At 51.6% G+C, this 20,953-nt stretch overlaps 1 protein-coding gene across 1 annotated transcript in view; it reads left to right on the forward strand.

Annotated features, from left to right (window-relative positions):
• The window catches only part of BBK36DRAFT_1192785 (non-ribosomal peptide synthetase), a gene marked incomplete at both ends in the record, with an annotated part of 41,809 nt that overhangs the window by 16,015 nt on the left and 4,841 nt on the right, over positions 1-20,953 (forward strand). Inside the window, 8 exons of the mRNA XM_024896781.1 lie at positions 1-15,067; positions 15,170-15,501; positions 15,742-16,317; positions 16,429-16,669; positions 16,739-16,795; positions 16,853-16,989; positions 17,053-19,506; positions 19,546-20,917. The exon at positions 1-15,067 is cut by the window's left edge and continues 14,885 nt beyond it. Of these exons, the coding sequence (XP_024752339.1) occupies positions 1-15,067; positions 15,170-15,501; positions 15,742-16,317; positions 16,429-16,669; positions 16,739-16,795; positions 16,853-16,989; positions 17,053-19,506; positions 19,546-20,917 (20,236 nt within the window). The remainder of the gene's footprint in view (positions 15,068-15,169; positions 15,502-15,741; positions 16,318-16,428; positions 16,670-16,738; positions 16,796-16,852; positions 16,990-17,052; positions 19,507-19,545; positions 20,918-20,953) is intronic.

Consider the following 20,953-nt stretch of genomic DNA (forward strand, 5'->3'; position numbering starts at 1 on the left):
GTTGTACACGTCTGTTTTGACAAATCAGCTTGGTATATTGTATCCCTCCTCGCGATCAACAAAGCTGGCGCAACCTGGTCACCACTTGATCCTACTCACCCTGTCCAGAGATACCAGCAGATTATCTCGCAGACTGGCTCGGCGTTGATCTTGGCTTCTCCTACAAACACTTCAAGATGCACAGGCTTGACGCGTTCCGTTATAGAGGTATCATCTGAGTTGGACAAATATTTGTCTTCAAAGGGCGTACCCGAGACCCGAGCTGGTATTGATGTCTCGCCATCAGATGCTGCCTACATCATCTTCACCTCAGGTACGACCGGCATGCCCAAGGGCGTGGTCATCGAACATGGGTCGTTGTGTACATCACAGATTGCTCTGGCTCTCAACATTGGCTTCACAAATAATACCAGAATGCTCCAATTTGCATCTTTCGTCTTCGATGCATCCATCTTCGAGATCTTCGCAACGTTGCTTACAGGTGGCTGCGTATGTATGCCATCCTGGGACGAGCAGATGAACGACCTGACAGGCTACATGGTCAAAGCCTCTGTGAATGCGGCATTTGCTACCCCAACTGTTGCGCGCAGCTTGAAGCCAGAAGAGATACCTGATCTTCAGCTCCTTGTTGTGGGAGGTGAGGCTGCCGCCTCAGATATCATTCAAACGTGGGTTGGAAAGCTACGAGTGTTCAATGCCTGGGGCCCGACAGAGGTATGCGTTACCGGTTCCCTTCACCCATGGACCAATTTGAACGAATCTCCAAGAAACCTTGGACGACCCATCGTGGGTAACTGGTGGATCGTTGATCCCGACGATCCCAGACGACTTGTCCCCACGGGATGTGTTGGCGAGATTGTCTACCAAGGACCGACTCTTTTCAGAGAGTACCTGGCCAATCCATCCAAGACTGGCGAAGCCATTGTGTCTTCGCTCCCTCACTGGGTACCAAGTCGTGATTCGAAAGGCTGGGATCGCTTTTATAGAACCGGCGATTTGGGACACTACAATCCAGATGGCACAATAGAATATGTCGGCCGCAAAGACACCCAGGTTAAGATCCGTGGACTTCGTGTGGAGTTGCATGAAATTGAGCAACAAATCATGGCACACTTTTCTGGTGTTCGACAGGTTGCAGTTGACGTTATGAAGAGGGACGAAGCATCTCAACTGGTGGCTTTTTACAGCTTCAGCAACGATAGTATCCCTTCGCATCTCTCAGCTGGACCTGAAGGGAGGGAAATTTTTGCACCCTTGGTGGATGATAGTCTGCCACTGATTCATGAGTTGATTGCTCATCTCAAGGACGTTCTTCCTCCTTATATGGTTCCCACGACATTCATCCCTTGTCAACATATGCCAGTTGGATCATCGGCCAAATTAGACCGGAAACTCCTTGTGAATATGGCTACATTGCTATCTAGGGAGCTGCTTGAACAGTATTCCCTTGTTGAAAGTAGCAAACGCGCGATCGAAACGACTATGGAAGCAAAGCTACAGCAGGTCTGGGCCGACATTTTGCATATCCCAGCTGATTCAATAGGAAGAGATGACAACTTCCTCCAAATCGGAGGTGATTCTATGTCTGTCATCCTGCTGGTCTCTGCAGCTCGAGAGAGCGGGATCAGTATCAGTGCCAAGGACGTTTTCCAAGACGCTCGCCTTTCCAGTGTGGCTGCGAAAGCTGAAGTCATAGTCGACGACGATGATGATTTCAGCGATGTGGAACCCTTTGACATGCTGAACGAAACTCAGTTGGATTTCCTTCTTGCGGATGAGGCCAAATCTTCGCTGGGCTTGAACGACGATATCAGCATCGAAGACGCGTTTCCTTGCTCAAAGCTTCAAGAAGGTTTGATGGCTTTGGCTGTGCAAAAGCCAGGTTCGTACATTGGCACATTCCACTATCGCATTTCAAAATCTGCGGATCTAGACAAGTTCAAGGATGCGTGGGAAAGAACGGTTGAGATGTGTTCTAATCTGCGAACACGAATCCTACATGTCGATGGATCCTCCATCCAGGTTGTGCTGAAGGACGATTTCGAGTGGGATTCCACTCATCAGGGCTCTGTCGATGGCTACCTCGAGGCCTCGCGCGAGATCAGGATGGAGTATGGCTCTCGGCTCTGTCGTTATGCTCTGATTACCCAGGATGATGGCGCTCATTTCATCTTGACTATGCACCACGCCGTCTTTGACGGATGGACAATGCGCCTAGTTCTCGAAACTTTGGAGAGCGCCTATCAAGACACTGATGTTGCTGAACTCAGCCCCTATTCTCGATTCATCCAGTATACGCTTGATATCGACCAAGAATCGGCAAGCGAGTATTGGCTTGGCCAGCTTCGGAACGCGAAGAAAGCAAGCTATCCAAACAGACTGCCCCCGGGCGAGCAATTAGTCAATGCGCACAGCACGGGATACCTCGAGTCGGAGATGCAAATTCCCAAAATCTCCGCTGGTACCACAAAGGCAACCATTTTGCGCGCGGCCTGGGCGATTGTATTAGCTCGCTACTGTGATGCCAGTGATGTTTGTTTTGGTACGACGGTGTCAGGCCGTCAAGCGCCGGTTCCTGGATTGGCCGAGATGCCTGGTCCAGTTATTGCGACTATTCCTGTTCGAATCCACCTCGAGGACGAGGGCAAAGCGATATCCGCCTTCCTGGAAGACATCCAGTCGCAGGCGACGGAAATGGTTGCATATGAACAGTTCGGTCTGCACAATATCGCCAAGTTAAGCGATGATGCGAAAGATGCCTGTGACTTTTCAAGCTTGCTTGTGATTCAACCAAGACAGATCCTGTCGCACATCAGCGGAGCGGAAGATGCTCTTCTTGTTGCGCGGTCCGACGAGTCGGCTGACGAAGCACTCGAGAGCTATTTCACTTACCCTCTCGTCATCCAAGCTCACCTTCATGACGATGGGGATAAACTTGTCTTTATCTACAACAAGTTTGCTCTCTCTGAGCAGCAGCTTGTTACGCTTTCGAATCAGTTCAAGCATGTGGTTTCTCAGCTGGTCTCACATCCCGATTTATCACTAGGAGACCTCTCCATCACGTCTGAGTGGGATATCAAGCAGTCTGTCGCATTCAATCCTGAAGTGCCAGAGATCATCGAGTCTTGCGTCCATACTCTTATTGAAGCCCAGGCCCTCAAGGCGCCCAACGCGTTGGCAGTGTCTGCTTGGGACGGCAACCTAACCTATAGCCAACTCAACAAATCTGCCAATCGTCTCGCACGTCGTCTTGTCAAGAACTATGACGTTAAGCCTGATGACCTTGTTCATGTGTGCTTTGAAAAGTCAATTTGGCACTTCGTTGCAATTGTTGCTATCAATAAGGCGGGTGCGGCGTGGGTTCCATTGGATCCCTCTTATCCAGAACAGAGGCTGCGACAAGTGGTAAATCAGACGCGGTCTACTCTGATTTTAACCTCGGCCCGCAATGAGAAGCTGTGTTCAACCCTCGTTGAGAACGTGCTTCGACTCGATGGCAAACTCGACAAGAGATTGACTCTTATGGAAAACGGCGACAAAGGTCCAGCTGTTGCCGTTACGCCACGTCACGCGGCATACGTGCTCTTCACGTCCGGAAGCACGGGCAAACCGAAGGGACTAGTTATGGAACATGGTGCCGTGTGTACGAGCCAGACGGCCATAGCCAAAAGGCTCAAGCTGACATCTGAAGTACGGATGTTACAATTTGCGGCCTTTGTATTCGATCTTTCCATCGGTGAAATTATCGGGCCTCTGATTTCCGGTGCCTGCATTTGCGTTCCATCGGAGGAGACAAGAATGAACGGACTGAAGGAGTTCGTCAACGACACGAAGGTTAGCTGGGCATATCTAACGCCAGCCTTCGTGAGAACTCTCGTCCCGGAGGATATGCCCGCTCTGGAGCTTTTGCTCCTAGCCGGTGAAGCAGTCCCTCGAGACGTGCTGACGACTTGGTTCGGCAAAGTCCGTCTAGTCAATGGTTGGGGACCTGCTGAAACCTGTTGTTTCAGCACCCTCCATGAATGGTCTTCCACGGATGAATCACCGCTTGTCGTTGGCCGACCTGTTGGAGGGTTCTGCTGGATCGTGAACCCGGAAAATCCCCAGCGTCTCACGCCAGTTGGGACATTGGGCGAGATCGTCATACAGGGTCCTACGATCCTACGTGAGTATCTTGCCGATGTTGAACGCACACGAGACTCGACTGTATACTCCCTGCCAACGTGGGCACCTCGGCCGGATCCGAAGAACTGGAATAGGTTCTATAAGTCTGGTGATCTTGGGTACTATAATCCCGACGGTACGATCGTTTTCAGCAGCCGCAAGGACACGCAGATCAAGATCCGTGGACTAAGGGTCGAACTCGGCGAAGTAGAGCACTACATCTACGAGATACTGCAGGGCGTACGACAAGTCGTTGTTGATGTCTATCAAAAGGATGGTCGGGCTCATCTCGTCGCATACATCTGCTTCACTGATGAGATGAAGAATCCATCTGCTGATGAGCATTTGACTGCTGATGACTTATTTGGATCCATCACGGACGAGCTTCGTAACAGAATCGCCGTCGCGCTTGGTGAGCTTCGGATCGCGTTACCTTCTTACATGATCCCTTCTCTTTTCATACCTTGCCGATTCATGCCTTCCATTACGTCCACCAAGCTAGACAGGAAGACTCTGCGCCACTTGATGACCTTCTTGAATGATGAACAGCGGAATTCTTACGCTCTACTCAGCACCCAGAAACGCGAGCCCGAAACGGAGATGGAAATCCAACTTCAAAAGCTTTGGGCAGACGTTTTGAGCATCCCCGTTGCTTCTATTGGGCGAGACGATAGTTTCTTGCAGGTTGGCGGAGACTCCATCTTGGCTATTCAGTTGGCTTCCCGCGCCCGAGAGATGGGAATTTCTTTCCAGGTTAAGGATGTCTTTGACGACCCCAGACTGGTGGCACTGGCTTTGAAAGCTACGAAGACGACTCACCAGGTCGAAAAGCAAGTCGTACCACTGAGCATGCTATCTGACGGTCTTAGAGAGGCAGTCTTTAGTGATGATATTCGCAGGCAATGTTGCCTATCAGAGGAGCAGGCGATCGAGGACTGCTACCCCTGTACCTCACTGCAGGAGGGTCTTATGGCTCTCACTGCTAAACAGCCCGGATCTTATGTCGCAAACTATGTTTTCCGGCTACCTAAGCATGTCGATGTTTCCCGATTCGTTGCCGCCTGGGACCAGACGGCCGACATATGCTCCAACCTTCGCACTCGCATCATTCACTTGAACGGAGAATCGGTCCAGATTGTGGTTCGAGGTGGAAGTCAGTGGCGATCTACAGACAACCAGACTTTGTCATCAGTCCTTGCTTCATCCGCGAATCTGAAGATGACATACGGAACGCCTCTCTCTTCGTGTGCTATCGTTCACGACCATGACAGTGATTTTTTCGTCTGGTCAGCCCATCACTCTATCTATGATGGCTGGACGATGCGAATCATCTTCTCCACCCTGCACTCTGCCTACCACAGGCTTGCCCTGTCTCCTGTTCAACCATATTCTTCTTTCATCAATTACTACAGGAATATGGACACCGGAAAGGCTGCGGAGTATTGGATCGAGGAGCTAGCTGGATCAAAGCGGGCAGACTTTCCGACCAGCCAACGCTCCATTTCCACGGCCAGGACAGAAGTGTATCACTCCACTATTGTGCTGCCGGAGACGTTGAATATTCATGTTACAAAGGCTACAGTCGTACGAGCAGCTTGGGCTATTGTCCTTGCCCGGTATTGCGATACCAATGATGTGACTTTTGGCACAACAGTCTCCGGCAGACAAGCCCCTGTCCCAGGTGTTGAATCCATCGCAGGGCCCATGATTGCAACTGTTCCAATTCGCGTTCGACTGGATAAGGATGGCTCTGTATCTCAGTATTTGAGCGATGTTCAATCTCAAGCATCCTCGATGATTCCCTACGAGCAGCTCGGCTTACAGAATATCGCCAAGCTGAGTTCTGATGCCAAGGAAGCTTGTGACTTTTCAAGCCTTCTTGTCATTCAACCACCAGCCCAAGATCCTGCTGGCGGAGATGACTCAAAGGCTCTTCTTTCACACAGCGAGACTGAGCAGGATGAGACGGAGAAGGCTATGCAAGGCTATTTCAACTACCCTCTCGTCATTATCAGTGGCATCGGAGACAAGTCCATTGAGCAGCGGCTCTTTTACAACTCGGAGCTTCTTGATAAGAAGCAGATAGAAGCGTTGTCTCATCATATAGAGCATGTCACACATAAGCTTCTACGCAACAGCGGCATGCAAAGGGACATCTCCTTGATCAGTTTGTGGGATCTCCAACAAGCCATCGACGCATCTCGTCTTCGTCCTGCAACGGAATCATGCACACACTGGCTGATCCAGAACCAGGTCAGATTACAGCCTGACCAAATCGCTGTCTCTTCCTGGGATGGAGATTTGACGTATGCTCAACTTGGACGCCATGCCATGCGCTTGGCATTAAGACTACAAGAGCTTGGCATTGGGCCTGAGTCACTGGTTCCTCTCTGCTTCCACAAATCCAAGTGGGCGGTAGTCGCTATGGTGGCTGCTCAAATGGCCGGAGGTGCCTTCATTCCCCTGGATCCTGGTGCCTCTCCGGCAAGGTTACAAGGCATTCTCCAGGATACTGGAGCTACTCTGGCTATAAGCAGCCCTGAGTGTCAAGGAAAACTTCAGTCATTTGGCATGAAAGTCGTTACAGTGGACGAGAAAAGCATCTCCGAGCTACCAGCCGAGTTCAACCTGCTGTCAGAGGCAAAGCCTACCAACGCCAGCGTTATCCTCTTCACGTCTGGTAGCACTGGAAAACCTAAAGGCATGATCATTGAGCATAGGAGCATCTGTTCCTCGAGTGATGCCTACGGCGCCGACTTAAAGATTGATGTCGGTACGAGGGTGTTCCAATTCTCGGCCTACACATTTGACGTTGGCGTTTTGGATTGTCTCGTGTCACTGATGAGAGGTGCCTGTATCTGCATTCCGTCCGATCATGATCGTCTCAATAACCTTGCAGCCGCTATTACTGCATCTAAAGCTGACTGGGTCTTCCTCACGCCAACTGTCGCAGACCTGCTTAACCCGATTGAAGTTCCTACCTTAAAGACTGTCTGTCTTGGTGGCGAAGCCATTACCAAGAAGTGTGCTGATAGGTGGGTTGGCCATGTGAGTCTGCATGGTCTTTATGGCCCAGCCGAAGCGTCCATTTGTGCTTGGAATCCGGTGGTAGGAAGATCAGGGCGCTCCACAAATCTCGGACATCCCATTTCCAGTGCGTTCTGGGTTGTTGACGTTAACGACCTGAACTCTCTGGTTCCTATCGGTTGTATTGGTGAACTGCTCATCGAGGGCCCAATGCTGGCCCGGGGTTATCTGAATGTGACAGCCGAGGTTGCCGCCAACTGGCTCGAAGGGGTTGATTGGCTTCCTGGTGATAACCGACTAAGGAGGGCTTATCGAACCGGTGATCTCGTCAGGCGGAATGCTGATGGTACCTTTGATTATATCGGCCGCAAAGACACCCAAGTCAAGCTCCACGGTCAGCGTGTTGAGCTGGGCGAAATTGAGGCCCGGATTCACGAGTTCCTACCGCAAAACATGGCTGCGATTGTGGACGTTGTTAAAGATAACGACGGCCCTGCTACCTTGTTAGCTTTCATATGGGACTCTGATGGAAGCTCTAGTTCACCGGCCCGTCTCGTGGACACCATATCCGATGAAGCGCGAGCCATCATCTTGCACTTGGATTCGTCCTTGAACACGATTCTACCCTCGTACATGATTCCGTCGTCTTACCTCCTCTTCAGTGGCAAGCCGGAGCAAACCACAACGGGCAAGATTAATCGCCGGTCTCTGACTAGCCAAGCTCAGCATATCACTGCTCAAGAGCGTCTGCGCTTTGCCCCTGACAACAGCTTCCGCGTACTTCCAACTACACCCATGGAGTTCAAGTTGCGAGAGCTATGGGCACAAGTTCTCCGCATCGAACTCGAGGATATCTGCAAAAACGACAGCTTTTTACGCCTTGGAGGTGACTCGATATCTGCCATTCAGTTGGTATCGAAAGCCCAACAGCAAGGCCTCAATCTTACAGTCGCTACGATTTTCCAAGCGCCTCGGCTTGAGCAAATGGCCAGCGCCATTGCTGAGGATGGGTCGACTGTATACAGCGAGCTCCGGCCATTTGAAATGCTCCCGACAGGAGAAACCAGTATCATCCTGGCCGAAGCTCGAGATCAATGCTCATTGCTGGATAATGCTATCATTGAAGACTCTTACCCTTGTACCAAGCTTCAGGAGGGCTTGATGGCATTATCCGTCAAACAGCCGGGTAGCTACGTCGCCAAATATCTCTATCGTCTTCCCGACCATGTTGATGTGGCTCGATTCAAGTCAGCTTGGAAACAAACCGTGGGCATTTGCGCCAGTTTGCGCAGCAGAATCATCGGCACATCGACCAAGGCGACTTTCCAAATCGTTCTGGAGCACGAGTCGAGTTGGGAGCCACTACCGTATCATGATCTACAAGCTGTCCTACAATACGCTCAGACCATCAACATGACCTACGGTTCAGCATTGTGCCAGTTTGCGTTTGTTGAAGACGAACAGCGAAATGTGTTCTTTTTCTGGGCAATGCATCATACAGTTTTTGATGGCCTGGCCACCCAAGTTATCCTCGGCATCTTGCACAAAGCGTACTTCGGCCACGAGACTCCGGTCTTGACTCCTTACTCGCGATTCATCCAATATCTTCTGCAGATGGACGACGAGGATGCTTCTGCCTATTGGAAAGATAGTCTGCATGATGCGAAACCTGCGTCATTCCCTTCGTCGCATAGCACGCGCGATAAACCAGCTGCCACACGCGTTTTGGAGACGTCGATTGGCTTCGTGGACGCCAGTAAACTCAATGTCACGCTGGCAACCGTCATTCGATCCGCCTGGGCCATTGTCCTCGCGAGATACTGTGACACTGAAGACATATGCTTCGGTGTCGCCACTTCAGGCCGCCAGGCACCTGTTCCTGGAATTGTCGACATGGTAGGACCAGCAATTGCGACTATCCCGGTACGAGTCAGACTGAATCGTCAACAACCCGTTTCGGATTTTCTACAGAGCGTCCAAGAGGGTGCAATCGAGATGATTCCGTACGAGCAATTCGGTCTACAGAACATCGCGAAGGTCAGCGGAGACGCCTATGAAGCGTGCCAGTTCTCGAGTTTGCTAGTTGTTCAACCCGTACGCCATATCGCGAACAGCGAAGAGAGCAAGGAGCTGCTTGTTGCTGTCGAGGCAGGTGAAGGTCTCTCTGACACATTGGACAACTTTTTCAGTTATCCCCTGATTGTGCAGGGTCACCTATACGATGATGAGGTCAAAATTGCCGTTGCCTATGATCAAAACATCTTGACGGAGCGTCAAGTTCAGGCCTTGTCTAAGCAGCTTGGTCATGTCATTCATCAGCTCGCATCTGGCGATGCCAGTCTTCTCCAGTCTATCTCAATTGCATCATCCTACGACCTTGAATTAGCTATGGCTTCAAATAGCGAGGTACCTGAGATCATCGGCTCATGTGTGCATGAGTTGATTGACAAGCAAGCTCGAATCTCCCCACAGGCACCAGCAATTCTGGCACACGATGCGGAATTCACGTACAGCGATTTGGCTGCAGCTTCGGACAGACTGGCGTACCATCTGATCCACGTTCATGGAGTCAAGCCCAATGACTTTGTCACTGTCTGCTTTGGTAAATCTATATGGCATTTCGTGTCGATCCTTGCGATCAATAAGGCTGGAGCTGCTTGGGTGCCTTTGGAGCCATCTCAGCCCGAGGAACGTTTGCTCCAAATTGTTCGCCAGACACAGGCTCAACTGGCATTGGTCTCACCAAACAATGCCGCGCTCTGTGCTCAACTTGTTAAAAACGTGGTTGAGGTGACGGTTGAGCTTGATCAACAACTGCGCTATTCTGTGCCAGAATCATACGAGCCGCTGGCAATATCGCCTCGCAGTGCTGCCTATGTTCTTTTCACTTCGGGAAGTACTGGAACGCCAAAGGGTTTCGTTATAGAGCACCAATCTTTGTGCACCAGCCAGACGGATCTTGCTGCCAAAATGCGCATAACTTCGAACACGCGGATACTTCAATTTGCTTCCTACGTCTTTGATATGTCTATTGGCGAGACCTTTGCTCCATTACTTTCTGGCGCTTGTGTCTGTGTTCCTTCAGAGCATGAACGTCTGGAGAACATCGCGGCTTTCATTAGAAAGCGACAAATCAACTGGGCTTTCCTCACCCCCGTATTCGCCCGCACAATCCAGCCTGCAGACGTACCCAGCCTAGAACTCCTTCTACTAGGCGGAGAAGCTGTTCCCCAGGACTTGTGCCTCACATGGTTCGGGAAAGTCCGACTAATCAACGCCTGGGGTCCTGCAGAGACTTGTGTCATAGGTGCCCTGCACGAATGGACGTCTGCTGAGGATTCATCGCTTGTTCTCGGTCGTCCGGTGGGTGGCTTCTGCTGGATTGTCGAGCCGGAGACGCCACTGTCTCTTGCACCATATGGCACCATGGGAGAGGTCGTTATCCAGGGCCCAACGCTACTGCGTGAATATTTAGGTAATCCCGAACGAACAAAGGCCGCCTTGGTTTCCGCGCCTAGCTGGGCCCCTAAACCCGATGCTCAACACTGGAACCGATTCTACCGAACTGGCGATCTCTGCTTCTACGACTCTGATGGTAACCTTGTCTTCGGCGGCCGCAGGGATACGCAGGTCAAGATACGCGGCTTTCGGGTCGAGATTGGGGAGATAGAGCATCATATTCGCGACAAGCTTGATGATGCTTGCGAGGCTGCTGTTGAAGTCCTGAACAATACTGCTGGAACAAGTCTGATAGCTTTTGTCACTTTTAATGCTGAATCTCAGCAACCAGACATGGACAATGGGGTCTCTAGCGATGTCATATTCCTCCAGCCGAACTCTCACATGCAGCAGAGGTTCAGAGCCTTGGAAGGGCAGCTGAAGACTACGCTACCACCATATATGGTCCCGTCAATTTTCGTTCCCTGCAAGTATCTTCCGTCCACGACCTCTGGCAAGCTGGACCGAAAGAAGCTGAAGGCCATGGCGTCCAGTCTTAGCCTCGGAGACCTCTTCAAGTATTCGCTCTCCCAGTCAGAGAAGAATGGTCCGGAGACAGAGATGGAGAGACGGATACAGGTCATCTGGGCCGAGCTACTAAACATCCCTGTTACATCCATCGGTCGGGATGACAGCTTCCTACAGATTGGTGGTGATTCGATTATAGCCATTCACTTCGTCACCGCCGCTCGGAACTCCAATATCGGGCTTTCGGTGGCGGACATCTTTGACGATCCTAGGCTCCTCGCCGTTGCTGCCAAGGCGACAAGCCTCACAGAGAGCGGCCCAGCTGAAGAAATTCCACAATTCGGCCTCATCGATGGGCAAACGCGAAAGTCACTTTCCAGCCAAGAATTGCGACAAAGTTACCACCTTGCTGATGATGCTGTCCTTCAAGATGCTTACCCTGCGACGAAGATGCAAGAAGGCCTTCTGGCCCTTGCAGAGAAACAGCCTGGAAGTTATATTGCGAAGTTTGTCTACCGCCTTGGTCGTACTATCGACGTTGCGAAGTTCCGAGCTGCGTTCGAAGAGACAGTAAAGCTCTGCGACAACTTGCGCACAAGAGTTGTTATTGTCGGGAACACAACGATCCAAGTCGTCCTTGAGGATGATTTTGCCTGGGATGACTTACAAGGACAGGGGCTGCAGTCTTATATGCAAGCTCTCAATTCGTCGAACATCGCTTATGGCTTGCGACTGAACCGCGCTGCAATTGTCGAAGATGGTGGCGAGGTCTACTTTGTGTGGGCTTTGCACCATTCTATCTTTGACGGTTGGACGATGCGTCTCATGATGGATGTGCTTCATTCGGTGTATGATGGCCGGTCTCCTGCGTGTCTGCAACCGTATAATAAGTTCGTTGCATACATCACCAACCTTGACCACAAGGAGACAAGCGACTTTTGGAGGACGCAGCTTGACGGCGCAAGCCGGGCAGTGTACCCCCCGCTCTCAAAGGCCAGCTCAAACTCGAGCAAAAGCCTAGAGCGAGCTATGAATCTGCCAAAGATGGCCGACTTGTCAGCTACCAAAGCGACGGTAATTAGGGCTGCATGGGCAATGCTCCTCGCAAGATACTGTGAAACTGACGACGTCTGCTTTGGTGCTACTGTCTCTGGTCGTCAAGCCCCTATTCGAGGATTAACTGAGATGCCTGGACCCGCGGTTGCCACTGTGCCTATTCGTGTTCAATTGGACAAGCACCAGAGCGTATCGGACTACCTCGACAGCATACAAAGCCAGGCCCTGAAGATGATTCCTTACGAGCAGTTCGGCCTCCAGGAGATACAGAAAGTCAGCCCTGGGGCTCAAGAAGTGTGCAATTTCTCGAGCTTATTGGTCGTGCAACCAATGCAGCACTTGATCAATGACGAAAATGCACTGCTTCTGCCAGTACAGGTTGAGTCAGAAGAGGAGGGTTCGATGCAGAACTATTTCACATACCCCCTCGTCATCCAGGGGCACGTCATGGGCGAAGACATCAACCTGATGTTCATCTATGACTCAGACGTTCTACCAGAGTCGCAGGTACTGGCGATATCTCACCAAATGGAACATATCATGAGACAGCTCGTTGCTAAGCCGCAGTCACTGCTTGGTGACCTGTCTCTATCTTGCGACTGGGATGTCGAGTTCGCCAGGGAAGCCAACAAGGAAGATCCACCAGAAATCATCGACTCTTGCTTGCACGAGCTCATTGAGCGCCAGGCAGAAATAAGCCCGGATGCTGTTGCTGTACTGGGCTGGGATAAGGAATTTACCTATGCCGAGTTGATCGGGGCAGCCAACCGGCTGGCTCAGTACCTAGTGACAGATATAGGTGTCAAGCCTCATGACCTCGTTCAGGTCTGCTTTACCAAGTCGGCTTGGCATGCTGTAGCCATTTTGGCAATCAACAAAGCCGGTGCGGCTTGGGTCCCCATCGATCCCTCGCATCCTCTGCAACGCCATCAACAGGTTACAGCCCAGACCAAGGCGCGAGTTGCGCTGGCGTCTCCAGACAATGTTAAGAGATGCTCTGAATTAGTCTCAACTGTTGTTGCAGTCTCTTCTTCCCTGGATTCTGATCTCTGCAAGAAAAACTTCAGCAGCTCTCGTGGCCCTGACGTTCCAGTTACTCCGGACCACGCCGCCTATGTCTTGTTCACTTCTGGCAGCACAGGTGTGCCCAAGGGCCTGATCATGGAACACCGTGCTCTCTGCACCAGTCAACTAGCTGTTGGTAAACGCTTCGGGTTCACTCCAAAAGTCAGGATTCTGCAATTTGCTGCCTATGTGTTTGACTATTCCATCTCCGAGATGCTAGCGGCAATGATGTACGGTGCCTGTGTGTGCATTCCATCTGAAGAGGATCGCATGAACAGACTGAAGGAGTACATCAACGAGACTGCCATTAATTGGTTGTTCCTTACTCCATCTGTCTTACAGACTTTGAAGCCTGAGGACGTGCCAGGTGTTGAATTGGTATCCCTTGGTGGTGAGGCTGTTCCACGCGCCCTATTTGAAGAATGGTATGGCAAAGTAAGATTCTTCAACCCCTGGGGGCCGTCAGAGACCTGCGTCATGAGCGCAATGCACGAATGGAAATCCCCAGCCGAGTCGGCTGCCACTATTGGAAAGCCAGTAGGTGGATTCTGTTGGATTGTCGATCCAGAAGATCCTTGGAAACTCGCACCGACAGGAACTGTTGGTGAGCTTATTGTGCAGGGTCCCACGTTGATGCGCGAGTATCTGGGCGACGCCGAGAAGACCAAGGCTGCCGTCTTGGAAGGTCGACCTGACTGGGCCGTGTATCCAGATACGCAGCACTGGACTCGATTTTATAAGTCTGGAGACCTTTGTTCTTACAACCCTGATGGCACCATCAGGTTCTACTCGCGTAAGGATACGCAGGTCAAAATTCGCGGACTTCGTGTGGAGCTGGGTGAAGTTGAATATCGCATCAAAGAAACCTTCCCCAGCGCCCATCAGGTGGTTGTTGATGTCTTCAAGTCTGAGTCGGCCTCAACACTGGTTGCCTACTTCTGCTTCAGCGATGCCACTGTCGACGCCTCAAGCAATGCTCTCGACGATGTTTTCGTGCCGTTGGGAGAGGGTACGCAACAGTGCCTCGCAACAATGGTTGGCGCGCTCAAGGTTGTGCTTCCAGAATACATGGTTCCTGCTCTATTCATCCAATGCCGGCATATGCCAACTGCCACCTCTGGCAAGTTGGATCGAAAGGCGCTGCGAGGCCTTACCTCGACCCTTACGAAAGACCAGTTGGCCGCCTATTCACTCGTGAATGACAAGAAGACCATGCCGCAAACCCCCATGGAGTGCAGGCTACAGGCCCTCTGGGCCGACGTCTTGGGTATTCCCTTGGAGATGATCGGTCGTGACGACAGCTTCCTCAGTATTGGCGGCGATTCTATTGCTGCTATCAGGCTTGTTGCTGCAGCTCGCGACCAAGGAATCGCGTTCACAGTCGGTCACATTTTTGATGACGGTCGACTACTATCTGTTGCCTCTAAAGCTTCTTTCATCAGCGATGGGGGTTCCGAGACGTTCACTCCCATTGAGCCATTTTCTCTGCTTGATGAATCGCACCGCGAGTTGATCACCGATAGCCCTGAAGATGTTGGTTTAGAACTTTCTCGAGGTTCGGTGATTGAGGATTGCTATCCATGCTCCAAGATGCAAGAAGGCTTGATGGCATTGGCTGTCAAACAACCGGGATCCTACATTGCCAAGTACAACTATCGCATCCCGTCACATGTCGACGTCAATATCCTCAAGGCAGCGTGGGAACAGATCGTTAACCATTTCCCAAACTTGCGTACCAGGATCATCAGACTGGGCGCTCTCTCTCTTCAAGTTATTGTAAAGGGAGAAAGTGTGTGGGACTCCACAGAGCGGATGACTCTCCAGGGCTATTTGCGACAGGCTCAAACCATGGAAATGAGTTACGGTTCAAGACTTTGTCGGTCTGCTATAGTTAAGGATGGTGACGAGTTCTATTTCTCCTTTAACCTTCATCACGCCGTCTATGATGGTTGGATATTGTCTGTCATCTTGGAGGCTTTCCACCGGGCTTACAAGGGCCTCCAACCTGCCAACACAGTTCCCTACTCGCATTTTATCAAGTACACGATGGAACTTGATCACGAGGCCGCCAGCGAGTTCTGGGCGAAGCAACTTGACAACGCTCGAAAAGCTACATTCCCCTCAGCCCCGATTGCGTCCGCTAGCAAGCCTGAAGCTTCGCGTACGATGACAGCGGAGCTTGAGCTCTCCAGGAGCAATACCAGCATCACAACAGCAACGATTGTACGTGCCGCTTGGGCTGTAGTCCTTGCTCGCTACTGTGACAGCACCGATGTTTGCTTTGGCGCGACTGTTTCAGGACGACAAGCATCGCTCCCAGGTTTGACACAAATGCCGGGGCCAGTGATTGCAACTATACCCGTTCGGATCCATCTTGATCACGGTAAATCGACGACAGAGTTCCTAGAGGATGTCCAAACACGTGCGAGGGAGGCGATACCCTACGAACAATTCGGACTACAGAGTATTCGCAAGCTCAACGCCGACGCCGATGAAGCCTGCGACTTCACCAGCCTGCTTGTTATCCAACCTCTCAAGATGCTTTCACATCTAGAAGACAGTGGCGAAAGCCCTCTCTTGGTTGGCATCGAGGATGCAGAAGACGGTGCAGATGGATTGCAGAACTATTTCTCGTACCCTCTGGTCCTCCAGGCCCATCTAAGCGACGATTTCATGAGGATCGTCCTCATTTACAACCCTCACTGCATTGCTGAACAGCAAATCATCGGATTGTCCGAACAGCTGAAGCATGTGATCGCCCAGTTGGCCCAGTCACAGCCCAGTCAGATGCTACGCGACGTTTCTCTTGTCTCAGAGTGGGATATCGCACAATCGCGCAATTTCAATCCAGATGTCCCCGAAATTGTCGATTCGTGTTTCCACACGCTCGTTGAAGCTCAGGCTGCCAAGCGTCCAGATGCCATGGCCATCCGTTCTTGGGACGGTGACTTCACTTATGCCCAACTCAACCAGGCGGCGAACAGACTTGCAAATTACCTGGTTCAGACACATGATATCAAGACAAACGACCTGATACACGTGTGCTTTGAGAAATCCATTTGGCATTTTGTATCTATCCTGGCCATCAACAAGGCTGGCGCCGCTTGGGTTCCTCTTGATCCCTCACATCCCCTGCAACGTCTTCAACAGGTCGTCAGCCAAACCCGGGCCAAGGTTGCATTATGCTCGCCAGACAACAGTGATCTTTGCTCCAGGCTCGTCGAGTCTCCGATCCAGGTCACTCCTGAATTCGATAAGCAGCTTCAAAAACATGTCAAAGGCCGACAAGGTCCGGCAACGAGAGCCTCTCCAAGCAATATTGCCTATGTCCTCTTTACCTCTGGCAGCACCGGCACGCCGAAGGGTCTCGTAATGCAACATGGGTCTGTGTGTACAAGTCAGACAGCAATCGCGAAGAGGCTTGGACTCGGACAGGAAGTGCGTATACTACAATTCGCAGCTTTCGTTTTCGACCTGTCGATTGGCGAAATCGTAGCTCCCCTCATTACAGGCGCTTGTGTGTGTGTTCCATCCGAGCATGCCAGGATGAATGGACTGTCTAAGTTTATGCAAGATATGAACGTCAACTGGGCTTTCCTGACACCTTCGTTCGTACGGACCCTGAATCCGGACGAGGTCCCTGGGCTGGAAGTTCTACTGCTTGCAGGCGAAGCGGTTCCCCGTGATGTGCTGACGGCCTGGTTCGGAAAGGTTCGTCGACTAATCAACGGCTGGGGGCCGGCTGAAACTTGCGTGTTTAGTACTCTGCATGAGTGGAAATCTGTGGATGAGTCGCCTCTCACAATTGGACGCCCTGTTGGTGGCTTCTGCTGGATTGTTAATCCCGATACTGGCTGTCTCGCCCCTATCGGCACGGTTGGTGAGGTCGTTATTCAAGGCCCGACTTTGTTGCAGGAATACCTCGCAGATGCAGAGCGTACCAATGCCGCCATCCTGCCCTCTGCTGAATGGGCTCCTCGTCCAGACGAGTCACACTGGAATAGATCCTACAAGTCGGGCGATCTATGTCGTTATAATGCTGACGGTACCATCGAGTTCTCGACACGCAAGGATACGCAAATCAAGATTCGAGGTCTACGTGTCGAACTGAGCGAAATCGAATACCATATCCAACAGTCCTTGACAGGTGTGCGTCAGGTGGCTGTTGACGTCTTCAGAGGCGATAACGGCTCCAATCTCGTTGCTTACATTTGCTTCACCGACGAAACGAAGACCGCGGGCATCAAGACCGACACCCTATTCTTATCTGCCGATGAGAGCTTACGGAACCAGTTGATTGCTCTTGTTGGAGAACTGGGTGTTGCCCTGCCCCGATATATGATCCCGACCTTGTTCATTCCCTGTGCCTTCATGCCATTTATCACATCAACCAAGCTGGACAGGAAGCTTTTGCAGAAACACCTACTGTCCCTCGATAGGGATCAATTAGCGATGTATTCGTTGTCACACAGCGAAAAACGGCAGCCGGAGACTGAAATGGAACAACGCCTGCAGTTGATCTGGGCTGAAATCATGAACTTGCCGATGGAGTCTATTGGCAGAGATGACACCTTCTTCCAGCTGGGAGGCGACTCAATTATGGCTATATACCTTGTCTCAACGGCCAAGGAAGAGGGCATCACTCTAACTGTCAAGGATGTGTTTGATGATCCCAGATTGTTGGCTGTGGCCTCAAAGGCTGTTCTGAGTCAAGACGAAATGGAGCCGACGGATTCTGCTCCAGAGCCATTCAGTTTACTGCCCAAGTCACAGAAAAGCCATGTCCTCGGAGAAGAGGTCCGAAAGGTGTGCAACCTTGTCGACAATCAAACCGTCAAAGACGCGTATCCATGCAGTTCCCTCCAAGAAGGTCTCATAGCCCTTACCGCCAAGCAGCCAGGATCCTACGTTGCTACCTATGCCCATCATCTATCCAGCTTCGTGGACATTCCCATGTTCAAGGCTGCGTGGGACTCAGTGGTAGAGATCTGTGACAATCTTCGCACACGGATCGTTGTCTTGGACGGTGTCATGACGCAGATAGTCCTTGATCATGATAGTCAATGGGTGTCTTCCGACAATGAAACTCTCGAGTCTATGACTGGATCATCACGCAATTTGAAGATGGGTTACGGAACTCCTCTCTGCTGGTACTCCATTGTCTCTGAGAAGGGCGAAAACTACTTTGTGTGGTCGGCCCACCACTCCATTTATGACGGCTGGACCATGAGAGTCATGTTCACAGCTTTGTTCTCAGCATACCAGGGCATGTATACACCTGAGGTCCGACCCTTCTCGTCTTTCATCAAGTCCGTAAAGGAGCTCGATAATGACAAGGTTGCCTCGTACTGGACCCAAGAACTGGCTGGAGCAAAGCGCGCTTCGTTCCCATCTCGCCGAACTACCCCCGGGATCATCGAAAGCAAGCGATTCAGCTCAACGATTGCATTTTCCAAATCTATGAAGACTTCTATCACGCAAGCATCGATACTTCGAGCCGCATGGGCCATTGTCCTTGCTCGATACTGCGACAGTAGCGAGGCAGTGTTCGGAGCTACAGTTTCAGGTCGTCAAGCCCCGATTGCAGGAGCTGAGATGATATCCGGCCCGATGATCGCCACCGTCCCCATCAGAGCCCGCCTAGACAATCAGGCGCCTATTTCGAGATTCGTCCAAGATATGCAGAGTTTGAGCTCGTCTATGATTCCATACGAGCAATATGGCTTGCAGAATATTGCCAAGGTCAGCCCTGAAGCCAGGGAAGTTTGCGACTTCTCAAGCCTTTTGGTTGTCCAGCCACCTGCACATGGAGCTGGAGACGATCATGGCGAGAGCATCTTCGTGGTCGATGAATCCGTAACCGATCTCACGATGGACTCCATGGACGGCTACTTCAATTATCCTCTCGTGATAATCAGCAGCCTCTACCCTGAAGAATTCCGACTGAACTTCTTCTACGATTCCACAGTGTTGTCGGAAGATCACGTCGTTGCTTTGTCGTCCCATTTAGACCACGTCATTCAACAGCTAGTTGCCAAGGAAGCCGTGAATGCGCCTCTGAGTTCAGTGTCTCTTCTCAGTCCCTGGGACCTGCAGCAAGCAGTCAATTCAAGCCGGTTGGAACCTTCTAGCGACACTTGTACGCACTGGGCCATCCAAGAAAACATCCGCTCTCGGCCAAATGACGTTGCCATCGCCTCGTGGGATGCGGAACTCACCTATTCCCAGGTAGGCACATTTGCCTCTCGTTTAGCACTCACGTTACAGGAACGCGGAGTTGGCCCTGAAAGCTTGGTTCTTCTGTGCTTCCCCAAGTCAGCTTGGGCCGTCATTGCTATGGTGGCAATTGAAATGGCGGGCGGCGCTTTCGTACCGCTCGATCCAGCCGCTCCGGCAGCTAGATTGAAGGGCATCATTGAAGACACGCATTCCACTCTTGCTATATCTAGCACATCCACAAGCAAGGCGCTTGAGGGCCTTGGTGTAGACATCTTCTATGTTGATCAGGAAGTGCTCTCCAGCCTCCCCGACCCAACCAAACCAGTGGCATCTAAGGTCCAGCCTGATAATGCGAGCGTGATCCTGTTTACTTCTGGCTCCACAGGCAAACCAAAGGGCATGGTAATTGAACACAGAAATCTTTGCTCGTCCAGCGACGCCTATGGCAGCCTCCTGGGCGTTGGACCGGGTACACGAGTCTTCCAGTTTTCCGCCTACACCTTTGATGTCGGCATCTTAGACTGCCTTGTCTCTCTAATGCGCGGAGCTTGTCTCTGTATCCCGTCTGACCACGACAGAATGAACGATTTGGCCGGTACCATGCGGTCTTCGAAAGCCAATTGGGTCTTCTTAACCCCCACAGTTGCTGACCTCTTGTCTCCCACCGATATCCCTGACATGAAAGTGGTGTGTCTCGGTGGTGAGGCCATCAGCAAGAAGTGCGCGGATCGTTGGGTGAATCACGTCGAGTTACATGGTCTCTATGGGCCGGCTGAGGCATCCATCTGCGCCTGGAATCCCACCGTTGGCAAATCCGGTCGATCGACCAACCTTGGAAGGCCTATCTCCAGCGCGTTCTGGGTCGTTGAACCGGGCAACCTTCGACAGCTTGTACCTGTGGGGTGCGTTGGCGAACTTCTTATTGAGGGCCCCATGCTTGCCCGCGGCTATTTGAACGTAAGCCCTGAAGTTGCTGCCAGCTGGATGGAAGACGTGGATTGGCTTCCAGGCGGAAAGAAGAGAGTGTACCGCACAGGCGATCTGGTTCGCCGCAATGCTGACGGCACGTTTGACTACATGGGCCGCAAGGATACTCAAGTCAAGCTTCACGGTCAGCGTGTCGAGCTCGGTGAGATTGAGTCTCGTATCCATGAGTTACTGCCTGACAACATGGCTGTCATTGTCGATATCCTCAAGGCAGATGACGAGAATGCGCACGACATCCTTTTGGCATTCCTGTGGTATACCGACGACGAGCCAAACTCCCAGCCACAGAGTCTTCAGTTGATGCAGTCAGTGTCAGAACAGGCTCAAAGCGTCATCTTCCGTCTTGATTCGGCATTGGAAGAAACTCTACCCTCGTACATGATTCCCTCTTCCTACCTGATCTTCGAAGGCAAGCCCGAACAGACAACCTCAGGTAAGGTGAATCGCCGCTCATTTGTGGAACTTGGCC

The sequence above is a fragment of the Trichoderma citrinoviride genome (genome assembly GCF_003025115.1).
Source record: "Trichoderma citrinoviride strain TUCIM 6016 unplaced genomic scaffold BBK36scaffold_3, whole genome shotgun sequence".
Classification (NCBI taxonomy): domain Eukaryota; kingdom Fungi; phylum Ascomycota; class Sordariomycetes; order Hypocreales; family Hypocreaceae; genus Trichoderma; species Trichoderma citrinoviride.